The sequence below is a fragment of the Mesoplodon bidens genome (assembly GCF_964165515.1).
Source record: "Mesoplodon bidens genome assembly, chromosome: 4".
NCBI lineage: Eukaryota > Metazoa > Chordata > Mammalia > Artiodactyla > Ziphiidae > Mesoplodon > Mesoplodon bidens.
This window is the reverse complement of record NC_138160.1, coordinates 151,008,995-151,022,483: the sequence shown is the minus strand read 5'-3', so window position 1 is coordinate 151,022,483 and position 13,489 is coordinate 151,008,995. Positions and strand designations below refer to the sequence as shown.

General features: G+C 55.5%; 1 protein-coding gene across 1 annotated transcript in view; it reads left to right on the top strand.

Annotated features, from left to right (window-relative positions):
• GNG7 (G protein subunit gamma 7) overlaps positions 1-12,369 on the top strand; it is a 157,901-nt gene extending 145,532 nt beyond the window's left edge. The window contains exons 4-5 of the mRNA XM_081233841.1: positions 5,318-5,436; positions 8,745-12,369. Coding sequence (XP_081089967.1) covers positions 5,356-5,436; positions 8,745-8,870 — 207 coding nt within the window. The 5' untranslated portion in view covers positions 5,318-5,355 and the 3' untranslated portion in view covers positions 8,871-12,369. The remainder of the gene's footprint in view (positions 1-5,317; positions 5,437-8,744) is intronic.
• The last annotated feature ends 1,120 nt before the right edge of the window (positions 12,370-13,489 follow it).

Below are 13,489 nucleotides of genomic sequence, written 5' to 3'. Positions count from 1 at the left end.
ATACCAGAGAGTTGGGGACGAGCATATCCCTACCTGCGTCAGGTGTCGCTCTTCCTGCAGCCTTCCTGGTGTCCTGGGTAAATGAATTGCTGGCAGCCCATGGTCCCTCCAACCTACTTTCGTCGATCGCTGATGAGGCCACGCTTTGTTCACTTTGTGTTTTACCGGTTAAATTACTTTTCACATGAATTCCTCGAGTGAGTCCTTTACTGGATATAAAATACCCAGCTAAGGTATTATTAACATGACAAAGAGGTCGCTTTCCAGTGCATCGTTGCCATGATTCTTCCTAGGTCGCTGGTCTTGGGTTTTAGTTTTATAGGTTTGCCGTGAAGAAGTTCTGAATAGTTGTATACAATCATAGCTGTTAATGTTCTCCACTCGTTCTGTTGCTTCAGTTGCTAGGAGGTAACTTCTCTGAAACAGAAAATCAACATTCTGTATATTTTCACTAATCTGTGTATACTTTCTTTTTCATCCTATGACTTGTTTTTTTGGGGGGGTTTTTGGTTTTTTTTTTTTTACTTTTTGGCCACGCCGCACGGCATGTGGGATATTAGTTCCCCAACCAGGGATTGAACCTGCACCCCCTGCAGTGGAAGCGCAGAGTCTCAACTGCTGGACCACCAGGGAAGTACCCATTCTGTGACTTTTTATATGGAATCTCTTTGGTTGGGAAAATGAGGCCTAATATAGTCCAGAGGTTTCCCCCCTCCAACCCTGGGGGAGGTGGCTTTGCCCCTGGGCCACACGGGGCCATGTCTGGGGATGTCTGTGGCTGTCACGACTGGGGCCCTCCTGGCATTGAGTGGGTGGGTCCAGGGAAGCTGCTCCGCACCCCGCAGCACCCGGGACGGCCCCCCACAGAGAGTGACCTGGGCCTTGGGGGAGGGACCCTGTTCTAACTCGGTGTCCCCCATCCTGCCATCCCCCAGCTCGCCATCAAGAAACACCACCCTCCCCCAGCTGCGTTTAATCCTCATGTGCATTTGAGCCTGGCATCTGGGCTCAGGTCTGTAACACTCCGGTAATGACCCTCCCTCTGTAATCAGCACAGCCTCACAATGCATCCTGGCATGCTCGGGGCCTTCATGGTCCTTGCCTTGCAGCCACGCACCCGCGATGCTTTTGTGGGATCCAGCCTGACCCTGGTGACTTCCTAGCCCTTTACTGGGAGGCCAGCCAGGGCCTGCTGTCGTCTGTTAAGTTTCTATTTTTAGGCAAACCTCACCCCAAGTCATGCCCCCAGCCTTGCCACACTAGAACCGGCCTCTCCCCAGGCGGAATCTGACCACTACCTGCAGCCCCAACCGCCTAACCCCTCCCTCCTGCTTCCCAAGGCCCTGCCCAGCTTCCAGGGCCTTCCAAGGCTCCACGGGCCAGGCAGGCCCAGCCAGGTCGGGTGCCTGGGGCCGTCACGTGTCTCTGGCAGGGAGGCAGCTGGTGAGGAATGTTCCTGGGCTGACTCACGGCCACTGCCTGTCCTGCGGGAGTTGACCTAACCCCGGGGGCACGCGGTGAGGCAGTGACTGGCCGTGACACCTCCAGGACCAGGACTTCCGTCTGCTTTCTGGGCTGCCGTGATGCAACCATTGTCTGGTCTCAGCTGCTCATGCACACACACACGTGCACACATATAGATGCACACTGACACGCATGCATGCACACGCGTGCATGCACACACACAAGCACACACACACACCCCAATGCAGCCCCCTCTGGCCGTCCCGGGGGGTCCAGGTTATAACCCAGCCTGGAGGGAGCCTCTCAGGGCATCATGCCTGGAACAGAAAGCCAGCAGCGCCGAGGGGCTTAGAGCTGACGAGGGAGGCTACGGTTTGGGGTGCCCCACGGGGTGGCCGGGCCTCCTAGGGTCCTGGTGGACACTCTGAGTGTGGGTGCTGAGCAGGACTCCCTGACCTTCCAAGGAAAACATGCTGTGAAGCCATCCCATTTGTTCTCTGTCAGCATCTATATTTAGCGCTGAGTAATTTAGGTATTTTTAAGTCGAGCCAAGGGCGGTTTTCCCTGAATTGGATGTTTTGTGGCCGCTTTGAAGCTCTCTGCTGAATCAGAGCCCTCTGGAAGCCCACACGTGGGCCCTGTATGCCCAGAGCAGACACATTCGGGCCTTTTCTGACCCAGAAAGGGGCCTGAGTGTCTGGCGGGAAGGCAGGCAGCTAGCAGTGTGGAAGGGATTTTTTTTTTTTAATGGAACTTGGATGGAGATCACTGTAGATTCACACGCAGTCGTACCAGATCACAGAGAGAAAGTCCCTGCATCACCTACCGAACACAGATTCCTGCAGTTTTACTTGTGTGTGTATATTAGGATCTTTGCAGGTTTATCCCCTGTGCAGACACGTGAACCCCACACACACAGTCTGGATCTCCAGCACTTTCACACAGCACAAGGACCCCGTGTCCGCCTGTCCACCCAGACCCCTCCCCAGGCCACCGCCCCGCTTCCACCACGAGCCTCTCGTCCATCTCCACGACCCTGTGGTCTCGGGGATGTTCTCTACATGGAACCGCACAGCATGTGGCTCTGGGGACTGGCCTTCTCACTCCGCCCAATCCCCTGGAGGGCCATCCGAGATGTGCACGTCCACGGTCCGTTCCTGTTTATTGCTGAAAGGGAAATTTTTTGAGAAACTGAACTCTGCCTTTACTTTTATGCAGCTGCCCCTCTGGGAAACAGACAGGGGTACAGTGTATGATGACAGAAGCACACGGTGCTACTGAAAGACCTGGGTAAAAGCCAGCCCAGTCAGGCGGCTCCCCAGGACTCCTGAGCTTGGGCTCTCCACCCCACCATCCCGAACGAACACTGCGTGGACCCACTGGGAGCATCTTCAACCCAGGCCACACGCACACTGGGGCCAGGTCGTTCTCTGATCCCATCTCAATGCCAGGAGCCCCTCTCCCTGTCGTGACGACCACAGACGTCCACAGGTGTCTCTCAGTGTCCCCTGAGGACAGGATCTCCCCAGGTGAAACCCCTGGGTTAGGGATTCCATGAACAACCCCCCCAGGACATTGTGACCTCTGAGGTCCTGGGATGCTGCACGCATTTAAATCCACACCTGAGTGGGAAGGAGAGGAGGTGACTCACAGATGCTGGGGGCCACCCTGGTTTACACTAGCTGACCATCGGGGATTTATCCTGGTGTCCAGTGTGACCAGGGATCAGACTCGATTTCTCAGCCTTGGCATTATCATCATTTGGGGCCGGGCCATCCTCTGTGGGGGGCCGCCCTGGGCACTGGGGTTGGTGGGGGTGGCGTTGAGCAACATCTCAGGTTCTGAAAACCACAAATGTCCCCAGACATCACCCAGTGTCCCCTGGGAGCAGGATGGCCCCAGTTGAGAACCGCTATCCCAGGGCTCGCTAAATGTAGATTGGATGGAAAAAGTAGAATTTTCACCACCTTAAGGGACAGAAACATTTTGCATAACTGAATTATAAATTTACATCACTCGTACGTGGCTGGTGGGAATGTAAAATTGTGTAGCCACTCTGGAAAACAGGCCAGTGTTCTCTTAAAAAATTAAACAAGCAGTCGCACTCCTCAGCATTTATCCCTGAGAAATAAAGGCTTATATTCACGCAGAAGCCTGCACACGGACGCCTGTGGCAGCTTTGTTGCTGACACAGCCAGAACCGGGAGCCGGCCCAGGTGTTCTCGGACAGGCAAAGAGTTATGGGGCACGTCCACACCGTGGACCTTTACTGCAAAGGAATGAACTGTTGTGTTGATAAGCACAGCCGCAGGGGTGGATCTCCAGATAATTAGGTCGAGTGGGAAAAAACAGCCAATCCCGAAAGGCTCCTTACCAAGTGGTTCCATTTAAACAGCATTCTCCGCACTTCCCTGGCTAAGACTCTGTGCTCCCAACGCAGGGGGCCCGGGTTCAATCCCTGGTTGGGGAACTAGATCCCACATGCCTCAACTAAGACCCGGCTCAGCCAAATAAATAAATATTGAAAAAAAATAAAGTAAATAGCATTCTCATAATTAATTGAATATGGATGTAAGTCAGGTTAAGATGGTTTTATCATTTTTTTCTACATTGCGTGCTTTGACTTTTTATTTGAACAACAGTGACACTTTGACTTTTTAACTGAAGTTGAATGGCATTTGTCTTAATCCTGCCCAGTTATAGACCAAATCATACCTAGATGTTTGTGTTAATTTTACTTATACGAGCCATTTCCTGTTTAAGTGGCCTTACTCTGTCTGTTGCATCGTTCTTGCCAAGTCTAAGCTCTGTCTTGTTGGAATTCTTCTAACACTGAATTTGTGGGGTAGAAATGTATGATGTGCTACACATTTTATTCATAATAAACTAAGTTATAGCCTATTGCAACCTAAAATAAATAAACAGCATTCTCAAGGCCATGGTACTAAAGTATAAAAGGTGAACATTGCCATGGCCTGGCCACCTGGCTGTGGCCCCTGAAGGGAGGCATAAGGACCCTGGGGGTGGAAGTGCCCCCCATCTCCCCTGTGTCAATGTCAGCATCCTGGTTATGATGTCACTACAGCTTTGCAAGATGCCGCCGCTGGGGGAAACCAGGCAGCGGGTACACAGGCTGTCTCTACTGTTTTCTACAAATGCATGTGAATCTATGGGCATCGCAACATTTTAAATTTAATTAAATTTTAATTTGCTGGACAATTGACCAAATGAAGGAAGGAAACAGGCCCAGGCCCTGTAGAGAAGGGGTGGGGTACCCAGGACCCACGGGTGCAGGCTTCCCACGTGATCTGCCTTGGTCCAGAGCCAGGGGTTTCGCCCCTGGGCGACTCTGCCCCCAGAGGACACTGGGTCATGTCTGGGGACATCTGTGGTTGTCACACTGGGGGTGCTCCTGGTATCAGGTGGGTGGGGGCCAGGGAGGCTGCTTGACACCCCACAGGGCCCAGGACAGCCCCCAAGAGAGAATGATCGGCCCCAGTGCCAACAGTATGGGGGGAGGAGACCCAATGCAGGAGCAGGAATCACAGAAAACTCCCCTCATTCTGAGCCAACCAGGAGCCGATGCAGTGGTTTTGTGAGCTCTCCTGGGACCCTCAGTGGTCATGTCCCGTGAGCACTTACCCCCGACTGGCCGCAGGAGGGGACTGTAGGAGAAGATGTGCTTGGCCGGGCCTCTCACTGTGACCCAGGGACACAGGCGTCGTGGCTGCAGGGTGGCGGAGCTTCAGGGCCCCCTGAGGCTTCCGGAAGTGGGGCATCCCTCCTCGACGTCCTTCGCCTACAGTCTTGGGGCGTCACGAGCCAGCTCACATCTGTCTGCTTCTCCCCACAGCTCTCTGGACAACAGGGGCCCAGAGCTGATGGCAGACAATGTCAGCCACTAACAACATAGCCCAGGCTCGGAAGCTGGTGGAACAGCTCCGCATCGAAGCCGGGATCGAGCGCATCAAGGTGAGCAGGGGAGAGACCCCCGGGCACGCCCTCAGCAGACGGTGGGCACGGAGGCTGGCAGGACAGTAGGGGTTTGCACTCGACTCTGCCTCTCGCTGTGTGACCTTGGGCCACTCAGCCTCTCTGAGCCTCAGTTTTCTCAGCAGAAAGACACAGCTGATGTAAACCTACAACATGGGTTGTTGTGACAATTGCTGTGCCAGCATGCTTTATAAACAGAGTGGGACCAGAGGCAGGCCTCGAGTACTGCTGTGAGCCTGCCCCAGCCCTTGGGGTCCGTCCCTGGACGGCCCCAGAGAAGGCCAAGTCAGTCCCCTCCAAAAGGGTCAGCGTGAGACAGTCACTTTCTCTTCTATCCCCTCATCCTCAGAGCTCTGTCCAGCTCCCCTGTTGTGACAGATGCAAAGAGAAGTCAGAGGCCCGGCCCCAGGGAAGAGAGGACACAGGGCCTTTCAGTGTTTACTTTTGCCACTTCTGCGTTGATTGCATTTTTTGAAATAAGCATGTTTGATTTTTAGCTAAAAAAAGAAAAAGGACAAGCAGTTCCTCCTGGCAAACGCTTAACCCATCCGGGACCAGGAAGGTGCAAAGCAAAATAAGATAGTGCGTAATTGAGCAGTCAGCTCTGCGGGCTTTTTGTCTTTTTTTTTAATTTGCATAAAGTTAACCGTTTTTAAAGTGCGCAATTCAGTGGCATTTGGTGAACTCAAAATGTGCAACCATCATGACTAATGCCAGCACATTCCATCAGCCCCCAAAAGAAGCCCGTCCTCATTAGCCATCACCCCACATCCCCTCCCCAGCCCCTGACCACCAGGAACCGACTGTCTGTCTGTGGATTTGCCTGTTCTGGACGTTCCCCATCAATGGAATCTCACACTGTGGGTCCTTCTGTGTCAGGCTTCTCTCACTGAGCATCATATCCTCAGGGTCCATCTGCATTGTAGTGAGTGTCAGGGCTTCACTCCTTTGCATGGCTGACTGATGCTCCCGTGTGTGGAGGGACCGTATTTGTTTATATAGCTGAGTCTCAAGTCCACGAGTGGACATCAGGATGACATCCAGGGCTTTCAAAGGATATAGACCAACGGGCCAGTCATGGCCTCCTACACGAGAAAGCTGTCTGACACTTTTCGAAATCACTTTCTCACTAGACCCATGTCCACTTTGCAAAGGACGGTGAGCCACCTCCGAGAAGCTGATTCCTGCCCCAGACCCCAGCTTGTGGGTGGCTGGGTGAGGACCAGGGAGTCTCCATCCAGGGAAGACACAGGTCATTTATGCTTCCACATTAGCCGTGCTCTGGCTACCCACTGGATTAGTCAGGGATATATGACTATATATTAGAGACAGAGAGGGAGCGTGAGAGGTAGTTTAAGGCATTGGCTCACGCAGTCGTGGGGCTGGCAGGTCTCAGGTTGACAGGGCTGAACCACAGGCTGGAGACCCAGGGAAGAGCTGATGCAACTTGAGTCCGAAGGCTGTCAGGAGGCAGAATTCCTTCCTTTTCGAGGGACCTCAGTTTTTTCTCTGAAGGCCTTCAACTGATTAGATGCGGCCCACCCACATTATGGAGCGTCACCAGTTTTCCTCAAAGTCCATCGATTTAAATGTTAATCTCACCTTAAAAAGACCTTCGTAGAGACATCTAGGCTGGTGTTTGGCCACACAGCCAGGTACCTGGCCTAGCTAAGCAGACACATAGAATCAGCCATTACTCCACGCATCCGTTCAGGCCTTGCTTCCCTCAGCACGGTCATCCCCCAGTCACTGCTGGTCGCGGGTTAGGAACGGATGGCCCGGCAGTGCGGACATGCGACCCCATGTGGCCATGGGGCCAACCCCTGTGGTCGCCTTGCACCTCCAGCCCAGCCAGGTGGGAAGGAGGCTGCCGCACCCCCGGGGTGGTGTCGTGGGGGGCGCCTCCCACGAGGCGTCTGAATGTTCCAGGACTCTGAGCATTCAAAGCATTCCTTGGGGCTGAAGGCAGAGCAGCCCCGGTTGAAGTGGTTTCCTCTCAGCGCCGAGCCAGCCCCAGCCCTGGCGGAGGCCGCTGACTCAGGAGGCCGCTGACTCACCCGCCCGTTTGATGTCGGAGGGCTCCCCGGCCGGCGGCCTTTGAACGTGGGGAGAAGCAGAGTCGGGCGTGACCAGTCTCCCTCCCGTCCCGCCTGAGGTTTTGCGGCCCCAAGACGGCGACCGGGAGCGCAGGGCCGGCCTGATTGAGAGACTGGCAAGGCGAGGCGGAGGGCGTGCAGCATCCAGGGGCCCCGGGGGGCTTGTCTTCCAGGCGGAGCAGTGGAATCCGAGCCTGGGGCCCTGGCGCCCAGCGCGGCAGCTCTGGGGTGCAGAAGACCCTCCGCAGACTCTCCCTGCCCGCCGCTCTCCCGGGTGGGAAGGGGACTGCCGAGGGGTCAAGGCCGCAGAGATGCGCCCGGGACTCGAGGGGCCCCCCCGGGTCCCACAGCGCAGCCGCGGTGCTGCCAGCAGGGTGGGCCCCCCCAGACACCTAGGCACCACTTTACCCACGTCAGCTCCCCCAGGGCTGCGGTGGGCCCTCCCTGCATCTCTCCCCTCCTCTTTTAGGGGACCCTGACGCAGGGGGTCCTAAGTGTCAGCCCCCTCACGGTGGTCACCGAGACTGCGACAGCTCACACGGCACAAGAATCAAATGCCGAAGGCCTTGTCCCGCCTCTCGGGCGATGTACCTGCAGGGCTCTCCCCATCAGGTCCTTTCTTAAACTGATTCCTCCCCTGACCCTTCCCTTCAAACTCCCCACAGCCCCCTCTGGAGAAGGTTCAGTTCTTCTGCTTATTTAATCTTAAGTTTCCGGTAAAATACATATATGTAACATAAAATTTACCATTAGTGATACTTAGTACATTGACACAGTTGTGCAAACTAATGCACCACTACCTAATTCCAGAACATTCCATCACTCCAAAAGGAGGCCCATCCCCATGAGCAGTCACTCCCCAGCCCCTGACAACTGCCCTCTGTGTCTGTGCATCTGCCTGTTCTGGACGTTTCCCATCAGTGGAATCGCACACTGTGTGTCTTTCTGCGTCTGGCTTCTCTCACTGAGCATCCTGTTCTCGGGGTCCATCCACGTGGTAGCGAGTGTCCGTGCTTCTCTCCTTTTTGTGGCTGAGTGATGCTCCTGTGTGTGCAGGGACACGGTGTGTGTCTTCCGGTGACGGGCACTGGGGTTATCTCCACCTTTTGGCTGCTGTGAGTCGTGCTGCTGTGGACACGGCACTTCGGCCCCTTCTTATCTTTCCTCTCTTGTCCTTGTGCCCACACACAGGTCTCCAAAGCCTCCTCCGAACTCATGAGCTATTGTGAGCAGCACGCCCGGAACGACCCCCTGCTGGTGGGAGTCCCCGCCTCGGAGAACCCCTTTAAGGACAAGAAGCCTTGTATTATCCTATAGCTTTATCTTCCCTCTTGCTTGGCTCTTCCCCTCCCCACCCCCACCCCCAGCCAGGGCATCTGTTCAGTACACAGTCAAGCAAAACTCTTCATTCCAAAAGAAACGCAAAAAGTTGCCATCACCCAGGTGGGGTAAAATGTATCCTCTGGGTTCAGATGGATTTTCAGACCCAACATCGCAGCCCTGTCAGGGGCCGGGCTCCACCACCACTTCTGACGGGGAATAGCTGAAATGCCCAAGCGATGTGGTGACAACTTTTGAAAACTGCGCTGCCCTTTGAGTCATGGTCTAGAGCCGAGCTGGGCGGGGAGACGGGAAGGAGGTGGGTGAATTAGCCGCTGGCGTGGGTGACCCAGCCGGGTGGCAAGTCTCACACAGTTGGCCATTTGTGAGGACTTCAGCCAGGTTGATGATGTGATGCTTTTGACCAGGGTGTTAAGTGGAGAAAAATTGGGTGGAGTTGGGAGGAGGGACATAATGAACTTTTTTCAGAAATTTTTCTCCTTTTCATTTAAAACCTTGTAATTCCGTACCGCTAAAATCGGGTGTCATTGGCTGAACCTGTAGCTAAGCTGGGTTGTGTGACAATGCACACGTGGATTTCAGGGGCCGGGAGGGGGGCTTTGCCTGTGAAACGTACCCCTGTCACCCAGGGTCACCCAGCTGTGTGGCTTTTGTGTGGCATGTGTCATCCGACAGCCATGCTGAGGCCCCCTCCCTTTCCTGGGGACCCCGCCCATCCCAGAAACGGATTTTCAGCCCATGGCTCTGGTCACTGCAACGGCCAGCTGTGTTTTCTTTAGTTTTAAGCACGAGACATCAGCGTGGGCAGTTAGAGGCTATGGTCATATTTGGCTCTTCTGTGTTTTGTTCTGTTTTTTTCCACTTTCTGCATCTCCATGGCCATTTTTCAGACAGAAATGCAGCCTGGGGAGGCCAGCCCGGGGCCCCCTGGTGCTTCAGGATATAGAAAGGTGCGAGGGAATTCCCCAGTGGTCCAGTAGTTAGGACTCCGCGCTTCCACTGCAGGGGGCACGGTTTCCATCCTGGGGAACTAAGACTAAGATCCCGCAAGCAAGCCGGGTGGGCGGCCAGCCAAAAAAATAAATAAATAAATAGGTGTGAAATTGTCTGGAAGTAGCTGCAGAGGCCCTGGAGATGGGATCCTTTGCCCAGAAATGGAGAGGCACTGGCAATGCTCCCCTCTGCGCTCACACCCGGCCACCCAGAGCATCTGTAAGGTGTCGTGTAGTTGATGGTGAGGGCGGGCTGGGGGGCTCTTTTACAATTGCTGTTTCTTCTGTTACGACAAAAACATTTAAAGAGGTGGAGGCAGAAGGACGGGTCAGATGCACACCTGCTTTCCGCGGCCTGATCCCCGGTGGCCCACCTGCCCGTGCGGCCCTGCGGGGGCGGGGTGGGAAGTCAGGATCCCAGGCCCCCCGAGCAGGAGGGCCCTGGGCAGCCGGCACAAGGCACGCGGGCTGGTGGGACCCGGAGCCCTGAGCTCCTCTCCGGACGCCTCTGCTCCCCTCGCGCCCCTGGGGCTCAGTCCGTGCACAGCTGCAAAGGCTGGTGGGATGCCCGGCACCCCCATCGCCGGCTCCCGCGGGGTGCAGACCCAGGGCCAAGCTTCTCCCCAGCACCCAGCTCTCTCCGGCCGGTCCGGGAGCACCTGGGGCTTTGGGGAGCTCGCTCCCCCACCCCTGCAGGTGAAGGGGGGAAGCCACAAAGCCCCCCACCCCACGCTGCTGCCCCCGTACACTGCGCAGGCAGCCAGAGTCCCAGGGGCGCCTGGCCTGCCCACGCCTGGCAGCACAGCAGGACAGAACAAAGCCTGTTCCAGAAACCCCAGGCGCACCCCACGGCTGGGGGTTGGGGAAGCCAGGGCACAGCGGGGCTTAGCCCGAGGGTCAGAGGGGCAGCTGGCAGAACGAGTCTGCCGGCGAGGACAGCCCACCAGCCATCTGCCGACTGGTCACCCTTTTCTCCGGGACAGAGAAGCCTTAATCCCTTCAGCCTGAACTCGGTTTGCGCACACCCAGCCGTCCTCCTGCGCCCCTAATGTCCCAGCCTCCCGCTGCCAGGCCCCGAAGAGGACAAGGGGTCCTGGTGCTGAGGTCACAGGTCCCCAGGCTCAGGCCTGCCCTCTCTCTCGGGTCCCTGCCCTGCCAGCTGTGCCAAGCCTATCCCCACCGCGTGTCCCTGCCGACTGACCCCGAAGAAGCCTGCGGGAAGCCAAGCCCAGGACCCCTGGCCGATGGGGTGGAGGGACCCGAGTTTGGCAGCCCCATCGCTGTCTCCAGGCTCAGCTGGCCGATGGCCGCCCCTCCCCACCCCCGCAAGCCCTGAAGCAAAATCGCACCGGGCCAGAGGCCCCCGAGTCAAGACCCCAGGGACCCAGCGGTCTGGGTAAACTGAGGCCCAGAGAGGGGGAGGACCACCATCCCCCAGCCCCGCCCCATGGCCACACCTGCCCTGCTGCTCCCCAGGTGCCCGCAGCCTCGGAGCCCAGGGAGGTGGCAGTGGGAAAAAGCCCCACCCGTGGGTTTCTTTCCAGCGGAGGAAAAAGCGCTCTTTTCCTTTTTTTTTCTTCTTCAACATCAGGGTCCCCAGCATAGGCCTGAAGCATCAGGGCACACACGACAGTGCGTTCTGCTTGTGCTTTCCTGGTGCAAGTGTCAGCGTGAAACCATGGTTTTCAGGGCGTTCGGGGGGCTGTAAGTGCCCCGCGAGGCCGGGAGCCGGCAGCGGCAACGCGGGCCTCGGGGAAACCAGCGCCTCTCAACCACATCCCGGGGGAATTAAGGACACAGGCACCCAAAAAAGGCAGTGCTGGGCGACACGGGGTTTCTGTCTGCAGCCTGCAGTGTTTCCTGTGGGCCTGGCCCGGCCCGGCCCCTCCCCCACCTTCCCGAAAGGTCACCCCCCAGGCCAAGAATTAAGTGACTCGGTTGTGACCTCCAGCCCCCTTGGACGGATGGGGATGCAGAAGGTGCTCTTTCTTCCTTTGATGTCCCGGCCACCCTGTCCTGTCGTCGCTGGGCCTCCAGGCAGCTCATCCATCTTGAGCCCCGGGCGGGCAGGAAAAGGCCATCGGACCCCCGCCCCAAGCATGAGTGACCAGTGGCAGTTTCCGGGCCACGGTGAGGCCACCACAAGTCGCTCGCCCTTCAAGAACCTGCCGTGGGGGCCCCTGAAAAGAAGCCATATGTCGACACCACTACCCCACTCCCCTCCCCCCCCCCGCCCCGTTTCCTCCTCTGTCGTCAGAGACCATTGCCAAACATTGTAAAGACTGGTTCCCGGTTCTCAGAAAGCAATCTGTGGTTCTAGTGGGTTCTACCCCATCTGCGTTTGGATGTCCAGTGCTTTTTATTTCTGATTTTTAAAAAATTCCAGGTGTGCCACACCCACTTTCCTGCAGTGTTTGAATATTGTGTGGAATTGTTAATACCAAGTGAATTAATGCACAATAAAAAGGCTCACTGTTCCTTTCCTCCCGGCTCCGGCCCTTCCTTGGCTCCCTGGCCACTGCTTGCGGGGGACAGGGTGGTGACGGTGGTGACGGCTTCCCCTCCACCCCCACTGCCCCAGCTGCCCCAGGAAGAGGCAGCATGGATGGAACCGGGCTTCAGGCAGCAGCACAGATGAGGGAGCTTCAGCTTCTGATCTACAGTGGGAGAATTTCGGGGGAAGCTATCTGAGGATCTCCACGCGTGTAAGCCGCGGGTCCCACGGTTTGGAGGGCCGTGGGAAAGCGCCACGCTCCTCCAAGAGCTTGGAGCCTGCGAAGATCTTAATCTTGCCCCTTCCTGCTCTGCGTCACCCAGAGACCACCCTCGACCACCAGACTCCCAGGAAAAAGTGGAGGGAAGCTTGGCCCTGCCCCATAGCACACCACGAAGAGTTAAACCTTTAGTAATGGATCTGTAAGTGGGCGATTCTGGCCCCAGAGCAGAGAACTTTCTCTGTATAAGCTAAGATCCTACGAGCCGTGCTGCGCAGAAAGAAAGAGAGGGAGGGAGGGAGGGAGACATGGATGTATCACTGTTTATTTTTTAAAAAAATAATAAAATGTTTATAGATTCAGCTGCATTAAAAATTGTCCCCTATGTATCAAATGTATAAGATTAGGGAAAGGAGCGGGGAGGGATAAATTAGGAGTATGGGATTAACAGATACAAACTACTATACATAAAATAGGTAAGCAACAAGGATTTACTGTATTGCACAGGGAACTCTATTGGATATCTTATAATAAATCAGAATGGAAAATAATCTGAATATATATATATATGAAGCTGAAAAAAATTTTTTTTTCTCCTGGAAAAATAAGTATAAGATTAGAAAGCCGTTCTATTGTACCCCTGAAACTAACACAACTTTGTCAATCAACTATACTCCAATATAAAATAAAAACTTAAAAAAAAAAAAAAAAAAGATTAGGGCTTCCCTGGTGGCGCAGTGGTTAAGAATCCACCTGCCAATGCAGGGAACACAGGTTCAAGCCCTGGTCCGGGAAGATCCCACATGCCGCAGAGCAACTAAGCCCGTGCGCCACAGCTACTGAACCTGTGCTCTAGAGCCCGCGAGCCACAACTGCTGAAGCCTGCATG